At 43.8% G+C, this 22,544-nt stretch overlaps 1 protein-coding gene across 1 annotated transcript in view; it reads left to right on the top strand.

Annotated features, from left to right (window-relative positions):
* Window positions 1-22,544, top strand: part of LOC121270791 (glutamate receptor ionotropic, delta-1-like) — a 1,188,003-nt gene that overhangs the window by 1,134,054 nt on the left and 31,405 nt on the right. Inside the window, exon 12 of the mRNA XM_041176231.1 lies at window positions 2,934-3,072. Within this exon, the coding sequence (XP_041032165.1) occupies window positions 2,934-3,072 (139 nt within the window). The remainder of the gene's footprint in view (window positions 1-2,933; window positions 3,073-22,544) is intronic.

Consider the following 22,544-nt stretch of genomic DNA (forward strand, 5'->3'; position numbering starts at 1 on the left):
ATGCACTTCCTCTGCTCCTCCTCTCCCAACACAGTGAGGCCTGCATCCAGGTTATTGCTGTCGCTGAATCTGCTGCGGGCCCCAATTCTTTCCAGGTCTAAGTCCTATTCACCGAATAGAGCACCAGTTTACATGCTTGTATGAGGCTCCCGACTGCCTCATATGCCAAAACTCCAGATAGGGAAAAGCCCAGCCAAACAAGAATGAAGTGGAGATTACAGTGGTCCATTGCCAGATGAGGAGTCAGCCATTTGGGACTGAGATGAGGAGAAGTTTCTTCACTCAAAGGGTTGTGAATTTTTGGAATTCTGCACCCCAGAGAGCCATGGATGCTCAATCTTTAAGTATATTTGAGACTGAGATTGATAAATATTTGGTTACTAAGGGAATCAAAGGATATGGGGTTAGGATGGGAAAGTGGATTTGAGGTAGAAGATGAGTCACAATCTTTTTGGATGGTGGAGAAAAACCAGAGGGGCCATATGGCTTACTCCTGCTCCTATTTCTTATGCTTTTATGTTCTTATGCATGGATATCCAGAGAAGAAAATTTGCCCGAATAACCTTTAGTACATTGGTTGTGATTGAGCATATTGCCAATTTAATTATTAATTTCATGTATGCAGTAGAATTAGCCCAAGGTGTGTGTTGTCGTAGAAGCTATTGGAGACTTTTACGTAGACCAAGAAATTGAACAAAGATTCTCAGATCACACTTACGTTGGAAGACACAATTGGAAGTATTGTAACCAACTAGAAGTCAGATGAATTCTTGAGGAAAAGGAAGTTTACTTCTTCCCCGTTTACTGAACTCCCACTGATAACATCAGCAAATGGCAAACACCCAAGATTGGCATGTAGCCATCCCAGATCACTTTATTTGCATCAAGCTTTAGTTACCAAGGAACAGAATAGTTTCCCAGGACTGCCAGCCTTCTTCATCTGCTCCTTCAACTACCAATTAATTTATGGGTGAATACATGGCACAAATTTAGAAGCTGACTGTTCATTCCAAATCTCGCTTTGTTGCTCACCCAAAACAAATCTTTTATTTAAGAGTTTGCAGGAGCAATGGAAATCTGCCCTCTCCGGATTTGAAAGCAGTGCCCTAAGTACTTGAATCCTACCCGATCATGCTGAGCGAGCCCAGCAGTGAAAGAGAGGTCCCTTTCCATTGGCAGAAAACCAAACAGGAAAGCAGGAGACTGTCACGTGTGCTGCTCATAGGCAACATTAAACTGATCGGCTCCACAAAACATGATGTCCTCTGTCAAGCTTTAACTGTTAGTGTTCATGAGTTTATTGGGATTCATAGAGATGGGAACAAGCCATTGGGAGGCTAGTGGAACTTGTAATTGTGACATAGAATCTTGGAAATTCAGAGCATGAAAGGAAGTCATTCGACCCATCATGTTCATGATGGTAACATTTGTACACTAGACCATTTAGGCTGACTCTCAAAATCTTTAATGGTGTAAGTTTTGATGGAATTCTGGTAGAGTAGATAGAGGAAGGGCTGTTCCCCCTGGCAAGTGGGTCACTAACCTGAGGTCATAGATTTAAAAGCATTGGTAAAAGGTTTAGAGGCAAGATCAGGAGAAATGTTTTCACTCAGAGAGTTCTCAGGATCTGGAACACTCAACCTGAAACAGTGATTGAAGCTGATGCGATCAATCATTTGCAAAGGGAGTTGGGGAGGTACTTGTGGGTGAGGAACCAAAAAGCAGAGAAGTGGGACTAAGCACAACTGGTCTTTCAAAGAGCCAGCACAATCGTGATGGTCTTCCTTTAGAGCTGTAAGTTTCGATGATTGTAAAGTAAAATGAGGTCAGTGGCATTCTTCATTTCTTCTTTTTGAAGATGACACACACAGCTTGGGGGGACCTGCCCACTGAATCCCAAGGCATCTTCAGTGGTAACAGGAGTGACATTAAGTCTCACGCTGAAGAAGTCCGAAATTGTGACCCAGGCCACATGTTTAGTAAAGCCATTGGGTCAGACTGATCCCAATCCTTCTCTAAGTCAGTGATGGAAGAATCAATGATGGGTAATGGGAACTCTCTCCTTGGGTGAATAAGTCCTTCTCCACAAACCCATGGGCTATAACTTTTTTTTAAGGTTTTCAGATGAATGATGTCCTCTTTGCAGGACATGTTTAATTGTAGGCTCAGAGAAACCGAGAGCTGTTCCACTTTGCAATCCCAAGGCAGGGACAGGAAGATTCTAACATTAATTTGCATTAATGTATCCTTATTAACATAATCAAAGTAATTTTTAGAAAAATTGATCTGCCCGATTTTGAGTTGTAAAGGAAAGTCTATTTTATAATTATTTTAATTAGTAGATGTAAATTAAATATAATCTTGGTAATGTATCCAATTTGTGTATCGTGAAAATGGCTACAAGTTTCACAATTGAAGAAATTATATCTTTAAGTTATTCCAAAAACTCCAATCTGCATCTAATTTTCAACACGTAATCTCTCAGTTTGAAAACTGTTCTGAGTTTCACTAAATGGAACTGCTTTTAAATTAATGCAAGCCTAACATCACAACTGCTGCTGCACACTGACAGCACACAACAGTGTACATTGATGGAGAACAGTAATGGCACATAAAGGGCAAATTTTCACTTTTACCGTTGACCAGTAAGAGTTTGTCCATCCATTTTACACCCGATGTAATTTCAGCATCTATTACTAATCTCCCCCACTATCCCTACCCTGTTAAATATGTTATGGTAGTGATTTAAATGTGACCTTTCTTTCCAGGACCTCTTTCTAATTAAAGGAGCAGTGTTGGTTAGAACCATTCAAAAATGATACATTTTGACAAAATAACAAATAGGTATTTTTAAAACCCTTTTTATTTTTTTCCAGTGGAAACTAGTTGATTCCAACCTTTCCTATTTTAAGCCTCTATCATCCTGATTGCAGGTGGGGACTCGCCCATGAATTCAGTTGCGATGCGGATTGTTATGGGCAGCTGGTGGCTCTTTACACTGATCGTATGTTCCTCATACACAGCCAACCTGGCTGCATTTCTGACCGTGTCCAGAATGGATAACTCCATCCAGTAAGTGACTTCAACGTACGCTTCTCGATAGAAAGGAAAAAAGTACAGTCGTCGTTTCCCTTTCTAAAAAAAAAAGATCTGTTTCTCGGGCACAGTACAAGCTGTGGTGTTGCTTTGTAGTGTTCAGTCCTTGGGGATCAAGCTGACATATCGGCAGTCATCTCAAAAGAAAGATGGTTCGTGTCTCATGTTTAACAAGTGTGAGATAAAAAGCTTCATTGGCATAAACACAACATCATTGGTTGTCATACTCAATACAGGGTTCAAGTCAGAATTTAGCTTCAGTTTCATTGCTGCTCCTGGAATTGTCCCTCAGGCAGAAATATTTCCTTATTCAAATACGTATTAACATTGTATTGAGGAAACCATATAAAAGATTTGTGATGTACCTAAGGTTTGGGAAGATTAAATCAGCATCCTTTCATTTATCAGGCTTGGCTTTGATTGCACCTCAGACTGGTGAGAGATAATTCTCATCTCTCTCACAGACAAAGCTCTTGAGAGAGAAGATTTTAAGTCAGTCAAGAACCAATTTCTTGATTAGTATGAGCCTATATGGAAGCAGGGCTTCATCTTGTGTCAAATAGAGAAATATTTCTGTATTTATTTTAATATGACCTGAATTCAAAAATGGTTTCGAACTACATGAGTCACAGAAAGACTTCCCTTTGTCTCTATCAGAATTGTAGGCAATAGGCGAGCTTCATCTGAATCACTGGTGTTTCGGTGAGTTGTCTGTTGTCGTGGGCTGTTTGGATCGTGGGCTATTTTGTAGCAGAGACAGAGACTATGAGCTGAATAGTACGGGGAGGGAGTGGCTTGCCCCCCACCTCCAGCCCCGGAATCAAAGTCGGCGTGGAGCTGACCCACTTCACACCAGCCCACCCTGCGGCCATAACAAGGGCTAAACAAGGGCCAAGTGGGACTTCTGCCCCTCGCTGGCCAATCTGATTGGCCGGCAGCTCCATCAGCCCCGCAAGTGCCCGGAGCGCGTTAGTGACCACTGCCGAGATGGCAAGAAGAGGAGGAAGAAGGCCCAAAGGACCCCCGAAGCCAGTATGTCCGGGGTCTTGGGCAGGGAGGGTTTTGGCAAGTCAGGGGGCGGGGTTGGGTTTAAGGTTACGGACGGGTAGGAAGAAAGGGCTGGAGTTCCAGCTTAGGTGCACTGCCCCACTCCCGCCCCCACCAATCCGCAGAGGGCAGCCCCCAAAGATTGAACCCCCGTCCTTCCTTCCCACCCTTTGTTGAATGTAGTTAAAGAAAATCGGGCTGTGTGCTCCTGTCTAACTGCTCATGCCAAACATTTGATGGCGTGGGCAGCGTATGATCAGTCAGTTAGCTCGGCAACAAGCCCAATTCACCCTGATTACCTGTTTAAATATAGCCGGCGGGATGCTTAATTCAGCACCTGAGCTCGGGGGTGGGTGGATGCCCTATTTTACATGCCCCCCTCGCCGGAAACACACCAGCTGGCAGAAGGTAGCCCTATCTTACCCAAGCAGTATATCTGACCTCCAAGACACTGCGGCATTCAGGGGTTGAGGAAGGACTGTCTAATGTGAAGTGATAACTTAAACTTTCGCTATGGACAGTAAACTATCCAAGCGTGAGATCTTACATCCTGGTATTTATAGCAGCTGATAAGTAATTCGTATACTTCTACTTTGCATGGAAACAGTTGAGCAATATTTTACTGTGTCGATGACAGGATGCGACTCAACCTATCACTGGATAATGAATGGCTCTGATGTCAAAGAGTTAAGTGTCACTGATTTATTTGGGTTAGTGTTGGCATTTTGCCTGAGAAAGATCATCAAAATGAGCAGTTGTATCCTTGACCCTGGGTCAGCTTTTGATTTAATTGTTTGCTGGAACAGTTGGTTATTATGTACTGCATGGGCCCAACATATTGGCTTAATGTCAATCTTAAACTTGAAGTGCAGGATGAGTTTAGGATATTGCCGGGATGCTGGTTGTTAGAGGGATTTGGGTGTTCTTATACATGAATCACAGAAAGTCAATATGCAGGTACACCCAGCAATTAGGAATTTATATGCTAGCCTTTGTTACAAGAGGATGGAGCACAAGACTAAGGAAGTCTGACTGCAATTATATAGAGCTTTGGTGAGACCAGACTTGAAGTACTGAGTACAATTTTGATTTCCTTACCTAAGGAAGGATATAATTGTCTTAGATAAGTGCAACAAAGATTAATTCCTGGGATGAGGGGATTGCCCTACAAGGAGAAATTGAGTAGAATGCATTTATATTCTCCAGTGTTTAGTAGAATGAGAGGTAATCTCAGTCAAATGTAGAAAATTCTTACAGGGCTTGAGGAGGTAACCATTGAGAGGCCGATTCCCCTGACTGGAGAGTCTAAAACCAGGGATCACAGTCTCAAGATAAGGGGTCGACCATTTAGGACTGAGATAAGGAGAAACTTCTTCATTCAGACGGTTGTGAATCCCTAGAATTCTCTATCTAGGAGGGCTTGAATGCTCAGTCAATGAGTATATTCAACCCTGAGATCGATAGATTTTTGAGCACTAAGGGAATCAATGGATATGAGCATAGAGCAGGGTGCTGGAGTGAAAGCAGAAGATCAACCATGAATTTATTGAATAGTAGAGCAGGCTCCAGGGCACACAAAGCCTTCGCCTGCTTATTTCCTTTATTATGTTCTTCCCACCACTTTTCTTCACTTTGGGAGAATCTCACCCAAATTTGTTTGGCACTTCAGTTGTGTTCACCCAGATCCCTATTTGCCTATCTTTGCTGAACTCTGGATGATCCCATAGCTCAGAGAATTGACTTCAATGACCCCAAATGGTCCTTGCCTCTGTGGTCAGTTCCAGCTATCTATTGCTGTTACTGTCCACACCAGGGGCTGAATAATACACTCCCAGGTCGGGACAGTTTGCCACTTTGCAGAGCATGTTATGAGTGTGATAATGTCGGGCACTGTTTATGACACCATCATGCATTTTACCAATAATACATTAAGCGGACGGTTCAAAAAGTTGGGAACCTGCCCGTGTTAATCAAATAGCAATTGAAAACCCAATTAAAGTAATTAACTACCCATCTCACTGCCATAATACTTCCAGAGGGCAATAATATGCCTTCGGGGTGAGATTCACGACAGGTGGGCAATCCAATTTTTCACGGGTCTAGGTGAGTTTTAAAATTGCAGCTGAGGCCAGAGACCAGAGGAACCTTGTGGATCTTTTTTTTTTATTAGGAGAACTCTTCTCCGGTTCAGAAGGCTCTCTCGGTTGAATATTTTCCTGTCCTTCGCCCCGGGGCGAGGGGTGAAAAGCCTCTGAGAAAGACGGGATTGGGGTGTCAGTTGGAGACACAACCTCCAGTGAGGAGAGAGAAGTATCAGGAGGAGGAGGAGGAGGAGGGACCACAGGGACGCTCAGGATGCTGGGGTTCCTCACAAAGGGTACAGAGCAGAGCCAGGCCCTGAGGGTCAGATGGAAGCCAGAAATCCTCAGCAAAGGCACAGAGTGATTTATACACGCCGAGGGTATACAGGCAATGATTCAGCTACCTGCAACGGAGTGAGACCCAGCGCAGAAGAAGATTCAGGGTTTCCAGGGCGACTGTGACATCACTGATGCTCACAGGGGAGACCTCATCCAACTTCCAGGGGCAAAACTCTATCCAGCGTCTTACGACAGGTGGGGTTCAGTGAAATCTCACCCCTCATTTCCCCGGTTGCAATGAGAGTCCTGTAGCCCTTATATCCAAACACTTTCCACCACCCCACACAAGAACAGGATTCCTCCTGCCTTCTCTCAACCTTTGATTTCTTCCCTCCAGACACCAGCCACACAGCCACAGCATCAATAAGAACATCAGCATGAGGGAATGTGAGTTTGGTGTTTATCCATAGGCTTTCCAGGCAGAACAGCATCGAGGGATAATACCCTCACCCATGTGCCCACCTTTGTGACTAATGTGGATATTAATTACCATGCCTAGGAGTGCTCTGGCACAATGCTCCCCCCTCGCTTGTGGCTACACTAGAGAGAGGCGTCTGATCTGCCACCTCCCTGGCCCTGAATGACTTTGACGGGCGTCCTCTGTGTGGCTGTGGCCTGAACAGCTGGCCACTCCAGGAGACTCTTGCTGAGATGCGTGCGAGCCTTCAGTCACCACAGCATTGGCCGAGGCCCCTGTCAGTGGCTGATGGACGGAGGAGATACTGTCCCATCAGAAATGCCATTATAATTTTAATCCACAGTCCAACAGAAATAAAAAGATATGTTCTTTACAACTATTTAAAGTGAAATTTACCTTTTTATTTGAAGCATCATTTTCCAGTTAATTCATGTTTAATTTAAATGTTCAAGCGAAAGCTACAGGGTGTTATACAGGAAATTTGGTTATTTTAGTTTATGGTTCCCCCACAGGGATTGTAACAAAATACAGACTTGGAGAAAATATGATGTTTGAACTTATAGGAAGTCCTCTTGTGCTGCAGTTCCATTCATAATTTCAGACAGGAGTCAGTCGGACCCCAGTGTCACCTCAGTACAGTCTGTCTGAGAGGCAGGCAACTGCATCTCACCCACCAGCCTTCATGGCTTCAGAATGTACTGAGCGCAGAGGCAAGAAAGGGGTTTTGTCTTCAGCCTCCTACTCTTTCACCATTGGGCGAATATAAGCTTTGTGGTTTGGGAATGGAATCAAACCTCCTTGAAGATTCCCACTCTTCCAACAGCTTTACCAGATACCATTGTCACTTGTTTATCCTGTAGGTCAAATATGATTACTGACCCAGCAGAGATGATTGGCTGTACTTGAGGAGTTTACAATCTTTACAGAGTGGAGAAGCTTCTCTTCCAACTCTAGGCACTCGATTGCAATGTAACCCTCCCGTTCAGAAATTGGTTGTGAATATTTATTTTCAAAAAGTTACAGTGCAAATAACCTTTCACCATCCACCCCCTTTCTGGATACAGGACGCTCTAACAACAATAACTTGCATTCCTTAACCTCCCTAAGCTTTCTCTGCTGCAGCTGGTAATAGATGTCAAGTCCTTCCTGTCTCCCACTAACTGAAATTACATGACGAAGTATTGTCCGTTAATATTGTGGCTGGATGATATCCTGCTGAAGTCTTAATCAAATTGAAGCAAACAGTATAAAAGGCCTGCTTTAATACAGCAGCTCTGAGCGTGCCATGTTTGTTTGCTTGCATAATTAAAAGTTAGGACGAACCCATTGTCTCCTTCTCAGCCTCTTACAAGCTGTGTGCATGTTGTGAATTAAAGACATGAAGTCCCTGCCTTTTGTGGAAGGGTATTCACTCAGGGGGTTTTTGTTTTGCAAACATTGCTTGTTGACATGAAGTCTTTATTTCTAAAGCATTATCTTTTATTCCTTTTCCTTCTGTCACACATCCCCCATGAGCTTCACCGTGCTTTAACATGCAGTGCTGCTTCTAGCCTTATCATATTCCCTTCATACAGATTCCCTTATTGGCTATTCTGCTGTCTAAAACTGGAATCTCAATGATGCTGCCGTCTCTCAATCTGTTCAGTCTTCACATTCAGTGCTCTGAATTTCTAACTGCTGGAGGGATTTAACTTACTTTCAGAGTGAAATGTACATACAGTTGAACTCCCCAGGACATTTAGAGAATTGATTCATTAGATTACAGGTACTAAGATCGAAGCTGAGATCTTCAACAGTGGTTTGAATAACATCAGGACTCATCAAAACCCACCAGGCCGAGACAAAACAAAACAAAGTATCAGGGTGTAAACACTTGAAGGGTTTTCATTTTCCAGGTTATTAAGGTCTCTGCTATTCCTTTCTTCTTTAATTCCCTTATCATCCTTGTGCCCTGGTTCCATTCAGGGGTGTAAAGGTATCAGGATCTTGCTCAGTCCTGTCCTGTGTTAAGTGATTTTAGCAAGGCCCATCCTGCTACTTCATGCCTAACCATGGAGTGTTCAATAGCCTACTGAGAGTAACAACATTAATGTAACATCGTTAACATTGTTAAATATCCAAAAGGTGTTTCACAGGAGTACTTATCTAATAAAATTTGACACTGAGACACAAAAGGAGACTAAAGAACGCATAGCCAAAAACTTGGTCAAAGAGGTAGGTTTCAAGGAGCATCTGAAAGGGGGAGAGAGAAGTGGAGAACATGGGATCCAGGCAGCAGAAGGATTGGCGACCATTAGTGGAGCAATATAAATCAGGGATGTACGAAAGGCCAGAATTGGGGGAACACAGATATCTTGGAGGTTTTAGGGCCAGGTAGGCATGGCTGAGATGATGGAAGTATTTGAAAACAAAGATGAGAATTTTAAAATCAATTACTGCTTTGAAACAGCCTAGCAGCACTTCATAAGATTTCTGAGCATTGTTGATGAAAACTATTGTTGTTAGTCAGTAACTTAGTAACCAGAGAGCATAAATTCAAGGGGTTATTTTGTAAGGTGACTGTCCCAGCAGGAAGCTGACAGGGTTGGTGTGTAACCTTGATTCACTCATCATTGATTTGTAGGAGAGATCTGCCCATTCTTCAGATCTTGCTGAAGCTTGAAAAGATTAACATTATCTCCAGGTGCTTGTAGCTGACCTGTTTATGTAAAACACACGAGCTGAGGGATATTGCTGGAGAAAATGGCCATCCAGGGTGTAAGAGGCCTTGGTTGTTAACATTCATCATCTTACCTCTCAGGAATTCACATTTCATTCCAAGAAACATTTCTTATGAATTAATTATTTTTTAGGTTGAACCACAAAGTATAATGAAAAAATAGAATATTCCAATCACAGGCTGATCCAGCACAACATTGAGAACGTCAACTTCACAGAGTGGGGCAAAGCCACCTGCCCCCTCATGCTGGCAAACACCCCCACCCCCCACTCGAGTGGGACAAACCCCCCTCCCCTCAATACAGAGGGTGTGCAAACACCACCCCCCCACCCCCCACCCCCAGCCAACCTGGCAAACAACCCCAGTCCCCAACACAGGCCGATGTACTAAGTCTCTCTCTCTCTTTCTCCAACTACCTCTCATTCTTGCCACATGTATGTAGTAATTATAGTTTTGGGAAACATAGGACTGTAGCTTTAAGAATAATCCTGTGTTGTAGGATCACGTGACCTGTGTAAACCAATGTGTTAGCAGTGCAGGGAACCTCTACAGGAGAGAGTTCTTCCTTAGTTGTGGAGTTTGATATACACACGTAAATAAAGTTCAATGTTTCCACTAAGAAAAGTTGCCCTCTAATTGGTTATCTCCTGTAAGGTTTTCCTGGCTGACACACTGCAGCAGTGAGCGTGGTTGGGACTGTGCAGAAGATTATGGTCTTTGTCTCTCTTTTTGTCTCTCCCTCTGCCCACCAATGCCCTTTCTTTCTCCGTCTCTCTCTTGTTGTCTCTCATTCTTGTGATGTCCCTCTATCTATTACTCTCCCACCTCTGTTCCCTTCACCTCTCTCTCATTCTCTCAATCTCTCTCGTTGTCCCTGACAGATGTTATGAAATTGTGACCAGTTAGTTTAACCTGTTTTTGGCTCCCATTCTCCCAGTTATTGTTTCTGTGTCCCAAGCCCTGTAGCCATTGGCTAGGAGTGAACGTGTATGAAACTGAGCATTGTGCCCTACAGGACATTGCAGGAAGTGACAACAGGAATGCCAAAAAATGCCAGTTCAGTCATAGCCTTTTAAGGATTGAAAGATACATTTTAAAAGTGCAGCAAAATAAAGGAGAGACTTTGTTTACTTGTGTTGGAAAAGCTGTTGCATTGCAAATATTTTGACCTGCATTGCCCCACAGCTCATTGGATTTTCAATGTTCAGGGAACGAGAAGTCAGCCAGTAAAGTGCCAGGGGGGGAGAGGTGTCTCCAGACTATGTGGTTAGGACTGGAGATGCTTTTGTTTGCTTTTAATTTTTTGACAGGGATGTCTCGGGATTCCAGAGCCCCCAGTACTTCCCTCCCAGCGAAACACTGTTGGATTGTGTCAGTGCAAGCAGGTCCTGAAATGGCCCAGCATAAAAACAGGTCAGATAGAGACCGGAGACCACGTGTACCCCAAATAAAATACTAGCTCTGCTATTAAACGAGTATTTGTCCAGGATTAGTGGTTCGAGGCAGAAACTACGGCTGCATAGAAGATTAGACTGGATAGGAAGATGAAGAGAGGCATTCTGGAAACAGGGTGGATACATATGATTAGAAGCAATGCTTGTGTGGGGGGTAAACACCAACACAGGCTGGTTGGGCCAAATGACCTGCTTCTATATTTCTGTCTATTCTTTATTCCCAGCGCCTTGTTGACTATTTTGGGTGTCAGAAGTTAAGAAATGATGGTGTAGCACATTATGTTGTATCAAGTTGTAGAAAAACTATTGATTTACAGCTAAAAGAATCTGCTGGGTAATGGCTGATTTTTATTTTGTTGCTACTCCTCCTAGATTCCAACCTAAGCAATTTACATAGAGCAAACTCAGACCAAAATGATAGCACACTCAGTGAGTCCTACAGGACACAGAATGCAGGTTAAAATAAAAACAGAAAATGCTCGAAAAACTCAACATCTGAGCATCTGTGGAGAGAGAAACATTTTGAGTCCAATATGACTCTTCTTCCAAACTGCCGAAGATCAGACTTCTTCAGGTAGGCATCCCTGGAAGAGAAGTGGCCGTGAATTAAATGCTAAACAAGAATCATGTTGGGCTCGAAACATTAACTCTAGTCTTTCTCTCCGCAGATGCTCAGGTGCTCAGTTTCTCCAGCATTTGTTTTTGTTTTTATTTCGGATTTCCAGCACCTGCAATATTTTGCTGTAATTTTACAGTCCGCTGGCCTCTGGAAATAGAAAGTGTAATTCAGTCAGAATGTAGATGTTTAAAATATAAACCTAGATTAGTTGATCTGTTCAAAGTTGCACTTGCATTCTGCTGATGCAGTGATTCCACCTGTCCCAGCACCGCAGAGGAAGCAATGGAGGTGACACACAACATGATGCTGCTTCACATCACTTTCCCACCTAGTCCATGTTACCTCATTGCCCTGTGCAATGTGCAAAAGTTATTGGGGGAATTGATTGAAACTTTATACCTGGTCCTGATGTTCTATGGTACATATCGATGTGGCCCAGAGACCAGAGTCTTGGACCCCCACCCCTAGGGGATTAATAACGTTCATCACATTAGCCTAATTGTGTGCAATGGAGCCTTTGCTCTCTGAAAGTGAACACAATCTATGCAAATTCATCACACAGTCCAACACTGACAGAGGGCCATCTCACCATCTCAGCTGACTGTAGGACAGGACCCAGTGGTGAAAGGACCATGCACTAAATCAAGCTCCCCCAATCCACTGATAGTATAATGAACAGGTCAATAAACCAATCCTACTACCTGAATACTGACAAAAGAAAGGCCTTCCATTTATCTAAAGCCCATTCTTGACTGCTGGATAAAAACTCTGTGTTGCTGTTTGGTCTCCAAATTGCTGATACGATGCAATTATGTTAAAGTTGCCACTATTATTGATTTTCCTGCTTTCATCTGGGAATAGTAAATGATAGCAAGCAGCATAACACCACACAGAGAATACCACCTGCACACGCAGTCTGTGTCTAATACAAATAAGCTGTGAGTGACCCACACTATGATACAAGAACTAATGACATCAGCATACTCACTGACTAATGTGCAAAAACCTGTCTTAACCAGGGATGGTGTGAGTTTAGTTTCCAGTATCCTGGTGAGCTGACCATTCTGAGACCCAAGCAGGAAGAATTCACAATCAGCCCCATTCACCTGATCCAGGACGTGCTTTCAGGAGCTTCACGGCCCATCCAGTAACAAGGTTTTGTGCACAATGAACCTGTCGGCGGTTTTGAAGAAAGATTTTGGTCAATAATCCCTGAAGTCAGGTTACAGAAAATGGTGGAAGAATTCAAAATGAGGAACACGCTTGCACACCCTTCACACTTTCCATGACCTCAGGATGCACTTTACAACCCAATGAAATGCTTTCTGACTTGTAGTCACTGGAATGACAGAAATGTAGCTGCCAATTTGCGCACAGGAAGCTCCCACAAACAATATTGAGATAAATGACGAAATAACTGGTTTATGCTAAGATAAAAGCAAAATACTGTGGATGCTGGAAACCTGAAATAAAAGCAGAAAATGCTGGAAAAACACAGCAAGTCTGACAGCGTCTATGGAGAGGGAAACAGAGTTAACGTTCCAGGTCAAGAGCCTTTCTTCAATTTAACATTTCATCCAAAAAAAATATCTCCAACAGTGCGGCACTCCCTCCGTACTGTACTGGGTATGTCTGCTTGGATGTTGTGTTTTTTACATGTAACTTTACGATGTTATGAAAAGGTGATGGGTGGGATTTTCCAGCCTTACCCGCGGGAGCCATCATGGCGAGTGGGAGTGGAAAATATCACGAGTTCAGAAAAATCGGTCCACCAGCAGCAGAAAAGCAGCCTGGGACCATCTGCTCCAGCTGTCGATGGCGGGAGAACGTTTATCACTGTGGCACAATGGGGACATCATTTTAATACATTGGCATCTCATTATAAAGGCTGCTCACCAAAATTATGCCCCTCGCCCTGGATCAAGAGGGCAGGTTGGCGTCCAATTAGATCGATATGTTTCACAACGGTGTCCAAGCGATGTGCGCCTGGCAACCTGCACTTCGTTCGTGAGTCCGAGGTTCACTCGCCTACCTTGCACCGCGCAGCACTCGTGGTAACTCAGACTCAATGCCAGGCTTCACAGGTAGCACCACATTACATTCAGGGGGGTATCAGAGGCAAGTCCCTACCTACCAGACCAGTGGTAAGGTGGTGGGGTTGGGGGGGGGGTGGTTGCGGTGGGGGGGGTGGCTTTACTGTGTTGCAGGGCAAGGCCTCCACTGGGGTCTTCCCAGTGGAAACTGGCCATGATGCAAGGGAAGGGGCTGCAGGGTAAGGTCTCCACTGGTTTGGGGGGATGGGTAAGAATGGGAGAGTTTGCACTCAAACACATGACCTGGGGGGGGTGGACAGGGGTGGGGAAGCATTCTCAGCACCAGGGTGGGGAGAGAGCCAGTTACAGAATGGCATTGGGCCAGAATGGGAGACTCAGTGAGTGAAGAAGCGCTTCAATATCAGGAGAGGCTACTTCAGCCTTTAGATGGGGGAAAGGTATTACAGGGGCATTTAAGGGTGTCGTTGGGGGTGGGGGTATATCTCAGACTGTGCAAGTGTCCTCAAGATGGGGAGGCATGAAGTCCACATGAGGCATCGGCACTTCTACCTCATCATGTTCTGGGGGTAATAAAGGGATGTTCACTACAATCACGATGGAATCAAGGAATACGGGGGGAGGATTGAGAGGTTCTTGGAGGGAGGAAACCTGAACATTGGGCTCCTGCAGGATGATGGGAGGGATATTTCCACATTCTCCACAGGGAGGGTCCAAGCTGGTCTGGTAGTGAGACCTCAGCACCACCATCTTCCAACCTGCAGTGATGGCACAGTACAAAATTAAAATGAGGAGAAACCCTTCTGGTCCTCTTCCCTGTCAAAGTACTTTTTAGGCAATTTACATGACACACCCTCTGCTTCTTTCTTCTATCTGGAGTATTTATTAAATAATTTACTTCACTCAGTTTCTTTTCAATCCTGCAAGGCCCACTAAACCTTGCCTTTAACAAGTGACCCAGTACTGGTAACAAAACTAGTGCATTTTTTCCCTCCAGCGACAAAACTACGAGCTGTAGCTTTCCTGTCTGCCCTCACTTTCATCATTTGCTGTGATATCTTTAAATGTTCCCTAACTAACTCATGTGTTCTGTCCAATTTTTCTGTGAAGTTTGATACATAATCCAAGAGAGAAGTTTCCGAATTTTGACTCTCAAATTTCTCATGAATCAATTTCAGTGGTCCCCTTAGCTCATGACCTTAAACCAATTGATGCACTGGGAGTGTCCCTAATAGCAAATAATAAGAATGGAATTCCCCTATCCTAATCCTGTAGATAGTTCTGACTATATGCCCTCATCATAGTTTTTAAAGTTTGATGCCATCTTGTGATTCAGGATGATAAGCTGTTGACTTGAACTGTTTTATCCCCAAATTAATCATTACTTCCTTAAACAGCTATGACATGAAATTTGAACACTGATCTGATTGTATTTCTTTTAGTAAACCATATCTTGTAAAGAATTTAGGCAACGTTTCCACAATTCTCTTTGTTGTAATATTTCTCAAACATGTACTTCAGGAAACCTTGTAGGCACGTCCATTATTGTCAGTAAGTACTGATTTCCACTTTTAGTCTGAGGGAGGGGTCCTACACAATCAATCATGACCCTAGTAAAAAGTTCTTCAAATGCTGGAATTGGAATTAAAGGTGCTGGCTTAATCATTGCTTGTGGTTTCCCTGTCATCTGACATGTGTGACATGTTCTACAGAATTTGACTACACCTCTATGCAATCCAGGCCTATAAAAAAAAGTTTTTGCATTTTCACCTGTGTCTTTCTACTTCCTAAATGCACCCCCCCCCCCCACCCCCCAACCTTGACCATTGGAATTTCATGAGCTCTTCTCATGATCTCATTTCTATATCCAAATGGTATAACAATCTGATGTACTTCCCTGCAGCTTTCGTCTGCTGAAACATGATACAGCCACCCCTTTCTCATTAAAACATTACCCTTAAGGTAATACCATTCTGGAATACATTCTCCCTCTATTTCTGAGTAAGCTGTCTGATATAATTGTCTTAATTGTGTATCCTTCTTCTGTAACTCCACCAACTGCTTTGAGCTAAATACCTCAGCTTCAGTATCCTCCATTCTTTCTTCCTGAACAATTTTATAAAAAAAAAGTGTCAGTTAATTGGATTTCCACACCTTCTCCCTGCCTTTTAACTTCCTGTTCTTCCTGTTACAACCTGTGAGCCTGTGATCTTGTTATCACACAATCTGGAAACAATCCAGGATGCTCTTTCTGCAACACTTCTGGTGAAAATACCTCTACAGGCTGCTCAAGCACCATAGGCATCACCCGCATCTGTGACCCAACAATATCATTACCTAACATAAATTCAGCCCCTGCAATGAACAATTTTTCCACTGATCCAACAATCACCTCAACTGTTTTCTACTTACTCTTTAAATTTACCTTCCACAATGGAATAGGTTCAGCATCTCTATGAACCCCACTTATGCAGTAATACTCCCTTTGAACAACAAATATCACTATCCTACCTACTCCACCCTGTACACATGGAAAAACTTCCCCTTCATCTATAAAATATTTAAACATTTCTGCCACCTGCTCCTCAGAACTCCCTTGGGTAAATTGTGAACACATTCCCACTTCTTTACCTATCACTGGTTCTTCCTGTTTAACCTGTACACAAACCATTGGTTTTTCCTGTGCCTGAACCTCAGAGTCCACAATACTTTTACTTCCAGAACTTTTCTGTATCCCAATAATCCCAACAGATTTTCCCTGTAATTTCCAACACATTGACTTTGTGTGCCCAACTTTATTACAATAAAAAGACCTCAATTTTTGAGTGTCACTTCTACCCTCGAAACCTTCCTTTTTATTCCGAGAAAATACTTCCTGGGAATTTCCACCTACTCCTCCTCCTCCCTGACTACCCACCTTCCTTTCACCTTCCCACTTTCTATCCATCTCTGATTTAAAAGGGTGACGCAAAAAAAGCTTTAGATGTATATACTAACTCATAATCATCCGCTGCTTATCTTGCCGTTGTAACCTTCTGTTCCTCCACATTATTTCTCACTATTGAAGGAATTTAATTCCTTCCAAAAGAATTATTTATCTAAGCATACGTAATCTCTGTCTTTAATGCCCATATCCAGCAGTCAAAATTACTTTGTTTTACTTTCTCAAACCCAATGTAAGTTTGCACAGGCTGTTTTCTCAAATAAATAAATTTCTGCTTGTATGCCCTAGGAACCAACTCATATGCACTCAAATTAGCCTGTTTTTTTTACCACATCATAGTCCACCAGCATTTCTTCTGACAGTGGATCATAAACCTCATGTGCTCCACCCACCAACCTAGATTATAACAACAATGTCCGCTTTTCCTGTGGCCATTTCATCTGTTCAGCTATCTTCTCAAATGAAATAAAGAATGCTACGACGTCTCTTTCCTCAAACTTTGGAAGAGATTGTACAAATTTAAACATCTCCCATCGGGTTCTGATCTGAAAATAAGTCCTTCTGCATCGTCTGGTATTCCCTTTTTTAACTGCCAGCATTTTAAGCTGAAATTCTCTGTGTCTCTCTTTTTCGAACCTTACCATTTCTAATTCCCTTTCCCGTTTTCTTTCTCTCTCCTGCCATTTGAAATGCTTGTTCCCTTTCCTTTTCTTCCAATTCAATGTTTTCTATTTGCAGCTGAATTTGAGCCCATTCCACTCCTTGGAGAACTCGGTCTCCAGGGTATTCCTTCCAATTTCAAATGCTGTGTTACGCCTTCAATTATGTCTGATCTCCTTATCCCTGCAGGTATCCTAATTGTAACTTATCTTCCAATTCCATCAATGTATCTTTAGTTACCTTTGGTAAAGCAAAACTTCAACTCCCAGACAAGTCATAGCATCTTCCAAAGCCCGATTGCAGTCGCACCAGTCAAAAAAAACCTTACACCAACCCCTGAATTCAAAGTGCTTCTCATACGCGTAGCCTTAAGATTCACCAACTCCAAACCAATCAAGGGATTTCAAATATATCCCACAAAGAGCCCAAAATTTGTTGTGACACAGCAGATGGTAAATGCTGAGCTACTCAAATTCCAGAGGGAAACTTGAAACAGTTGCCACAACTGTTTTGCAATTGGTATTTTATTTCGAATTGCGTGCCCTGACTTCAGAAGTAGTAAGAGTACCACGACTTCAGAGGTTTTTAGAAAACTAAATTAAACATTTATTAATAAAAGAAAAGATTTCAAGCAGATACATAGGTCACAAAATGCTACTATAATACCTCCTAAAGTACAAAACAAATAAATTTAAACAGACCCAGGCAAAGCAACACTCTACCCTGGGCAGTGAGTTTTCCCGGCCTCAGTCCCTGTAGACAGCAGCTTGTTGCATTGAGGCTGGAGGCTTTTCACACTTGTGTTAGATCTTAGAATTACTTCACCCTTATACCTAGCCTCATCTCCCTTATACATGTTTCTCCTTTTTTAATGGAAATTCCATTGTTCCAATATGTCTTTGTAACTTTACTTTTCTGATAATATAAATCTTTCCATAGTACTAATTTTATCAGTAGCCTTTGGGAAAAAATTAACACACTGTTTGTCTTAGCTTCTTCAGAGAATAACAGAATCACAGAATTTTAATGGAACAGAAGGTGGCCATTTGGCCCATCATGTCTGTACCAGATCTCCACATGAGCATTATGATCTAATACCATTGCCCTGCCTTTTCCCCATCCAACTGCACAATGTTTCTATTTAAATAATCATCTAATGTCCTCTTGAGTTCCTCGATTGAACCTGCCTCCACCACACTTCTAGGCAGTGCATTCCAGACCCGAACCACTCGCTATGTGAAAAAGTTTTTCTCATATTACGTTTGCTTCTCTTCAAATCACTTTAAATCTGAGCCCTCTCTTTCTTGATCCTTTTTCTTGATTCCCCTCTCTACTCTGTCCAGCCCCTCATGATTTTGAACATCTCTATCAAATCTCCTCTTAGCCTCCTCCTCTCCAAGGAGAACAGTCTCAGCCTCTCCAATCTATCTTTGTAACTTAAATGTCTCATCCCTGGAACCATTCTTGTAAACCTCTTCTGCACTCTCTCCAATGTGTTCACATCCTTCCTATAATGTGCTGCCCAGGACTGTACACAATGCTCCAGCTGAGGTCTAACAAGTGTCTTATAAAAATTCAGCATAACCTCCCTGCTCTTGTACTCTATGCCCCTACTAATAAAGCCCAGGACACCATATGCTTTATTAACTGTTCTCTCCACCTGTCCTGCCACCTTCAAAGATCTATGCACATATACACCCAAGTCTTTCTGCTCCTGCACCCCCTTCAAAATGTCACCCCTTATTTTATATTGTCTGTCCATGTTCTTCCTACCAAAATGCATCACCTCACACCTCTCTGCATTGACCTTCATCTGCCACCTATCTGCCCACTCCACCAACTTGTCTATGTCCTTTTGAAGTTCCACACCGTCCTCCTCCCAGTTCACAACACTCCCAAGCTTCGTCTCACCTTCAAAGTTTGAAATTGTCCCCTGCACACCAAGGTCTAGATCATCAATATATATCAGGAAAAGCAAGGCTCCCAATACTGACCCCTGAGGAACTCCACTACAAACCTTCCTCCAGCCAGAAAAAATATCCATTGACCATTACTCTCTGCTTCCTATTTTTCAGCCAATTTTGTATCCACGTTGTTACTGTCCCTTTTATTCCATGAACAATAACTTTTCTCATAAGTCCATTGTGTGGCACTCTGTCAAATGCCTTTTGAAAGTCCATGTGCACCACATCAACAGCATTACCCTCATCGATCTTTTCTGTTATCTCTTCAAAAAGCTCCAGCAAGTTAGTTAACATGATTTTCCCTTTAGAAATCCATCTGGCTCTTCCTTATCACCCCATATTTTTCTGTGTGACTGCTAATTCTATCCCAAATAATTGTTTCTAGAATCTTGCCCACCGCTGAAGTTAAACTGACTGGTCTGTAATTGCTGGGCTTATCCTTACAACCTTTTCTGAACAAGGGCTTTTTTTGAACAACACCCTTCTGGCTAGGTGTAGCATCTTATCATCTCTTTGAGATTCAAATGACCCTAATTTATCTAAAAATGCAAATTTTCCTTACAACGCACATTCTAAAACTTCAGCCATGTGTACATATTTAGTATTTCAAACCTGGCTTCTTTGTTGATGACTCAAAGCCTCCAGAGCAGCTGTCTCCAATTCAATTACATCTCTCACACACACACACACAAACTATCCAAATTCACTATTAACCCACTTTTACAATACATCATAATAATATTATGAGAATTATTATATTTTCATGAGACAAGGCCCACAATGATGTCAACTTTGACAAAGATCAAGGAATTCAGGACGCTGAGCATTGGGTTTTGCTGAGATTTCTGGATTCCCACAAGTGCAGGGTGCCATCAGATGCACTCAAGTGGCTATAACAGCTCCCTGGCAACAGGCACCCCAACGCATAAACAGGAAAGGCTTCCACTCACTCAATGTACAGCTGGTCAACGACCATGAGAAACTGAAGGTGCAGGTTTGTGCTAGATACCTAGGAGGTGTCCACGACTCATACATCTTGAGCAGATTGCAGAATTTCGAGCAACCACATAGGATCCGGGGCTGGGTCCTCGGTGACAAGGGGTACCCACAAAGGATGTGGCTGATGAGCCTGTGTGGTGGCCACAGAATCCTGCAGAGAGGAGGTTCAACGAGGCTCATGCTGCTAGCTGAATATTGGTGGAGCAGACCATAGGGATCTTAACAATGCGATTCCGATGCCTGGGCAGATCTAGCAGAGCAGTCCAGTACCCTCCCCGGAGGATCACACGGAAGATCGTGGCTTGCACAACCTGGTGCTGCAAAGGGGGGAGGGCTTGTCAGATGCTGACATGGAGGAGCTGCACGTCTCCTCCAATCAGGAGGACTTTGGAGGGGATGAGGGCATTGAGTTGGAGGAAGCCGAGGCTGCAGTGGGAGAGACCATACCACAGGCCAGATGAGGCAGACGTGCTTGTGAAGCCATCATTGTCCCTAGATCCCACAAGGAGGGTGACAAGTTGCAGTGAGTGCTGTCTAGGCCAAGTGCCCTCCATCATGGGCCAACATGAACACCAGCGTTGCTATTCCTCTCAGTTCAGCCATGAACTTCAATCTGAAGGGAATAATTACACATTAGGCTCACATTGTCCTGTCGCCAGGGCAGGTGATAAGGATGTCTGGCTGGTGTGGGTGTTGAGGGAAGCCATGGACGGGATGAGGACATGATTTCTAGAGGAGATAAGCCAGATGGAGATGTGAAGGTGTGTGTGAGAGAGTGAGTGGGGGTGATGTCCCTGGAGCTGGCAGTGAGTGGGATGCCAGTGAATGTGTGATGGGCTTGTGAGTGTGTGAGTTGAGATTGATGATGTGGTTACCTTACCCTGGCGACACACGGATGAGATCATTCACCCTATTTCTGCACTGCATCCCTGACTTCTTCTGTGCAGCGTTGGCACTGATCACTGCTGCCACCACCTCCTGTACCGGATTGGTGAGTTTGCCGGACTTCCTGACCTCAGGACAGGAGTAGAGGACATTGCAGTGGCCTCAACTGCATCCTAAAGTCCTGGTGAGGGGTCACTGAGTTTGGGGGCTGCGCTCTCCTTGGCTTTTAGGACCATGTCTGCAGTGGAGCAGTCCTGGGCTGCAGACATTGAGAACACTGTGTGCGGCTGCATGTTAGAACTGAGTGAGGAAGTGGGAAGCAGATGATACGGCTTAAAAAAAACCCCCATTGCGGCCGGCGGCTAAAATGCAAATGTTCACACCTGTTCCCACACTTGGTGCACGGAGGAGAAAATCCCGCCCAATGTTTCAGGCAGTCAGTGGATTTTGGGGAAGGAGATCAAACATTCCCTGCGAGTGGTATCCTCTGGTAAAGGACAGATCTCAGACCCATGGTTTGAAGTTTCCTGGCCATTCCCAGATCATCCCTGGACTGTGACTGAACATTTCACTCAGCACCTCCCTAGGTGGGATTTTCTGCTCCTGCCAGTGGCAGGAATTGTGTCCGGCAGGGTCACCAAATTTGGTGTGATGGGAAAGGTCAGTTTCCCGCCAGTGAGAAATCCGTTTGGAATTTGTTCTCCTGACTTTGGCGGCTTATGGGTGAATCGAGTTTCCTGCCGATCTGTGTCAGGAACCACATTTGCATTCATTTGCACCTCGTGAATACTCATTAAAAGGCCAATTTACCGGGATTACGTTCCCCTCCAGATTAAGTTCTCTGCCGGCGGATAATTAGAAGCCTGTTTGCCGACTGTATATAAGTGGCGTGCACCTGGTGAGCTTCATCTCTACAGGACTTTGAGGTCCGTAGGTGTTGTGTTCTCCTTCTTGGAGACCTCACGTAACTTCACTCGAGCGCCGTTAGCGAACACTGCGCTGAGGCTGGACACGGGGGGAGCTGGCTTACAGGGGAAGGGCAGGGAGAGTGCGCAGGGGAGGAATGGGGCGCTATGTCAGGGGAAAGGGGGGAAAATGTCCCAGGAAAGAGGGGTGGGGGAGTCTCTGAGAGGGTAGGGTCAGTGGTGTTGACAATGGGGTCCTGGGGGGAGAATACAGGGTACTGGCGGCAGGAGGGAATAGCCAGAGTCAGAGGGATGAGTGAGATGGGGTGTCAGATCCAGGGTGAGAGTCTGGTAGGTGAAGGT

Source organism: Carcharodon carcharias, chromosome 28 (assembly GCF_017639515.1).
Source record: "Carcharodon carcharias isolate sCarCar2 chromosome 28, sCarCar2.pri, whole genome shotgun sequence".
Taxonomy (NCBI): Eukaryota; Metazoa; Chordata; class Chondrichthyes; order Lamniformes; family Lamnidae; genus Carcharodon; species Carcharodon carcharias.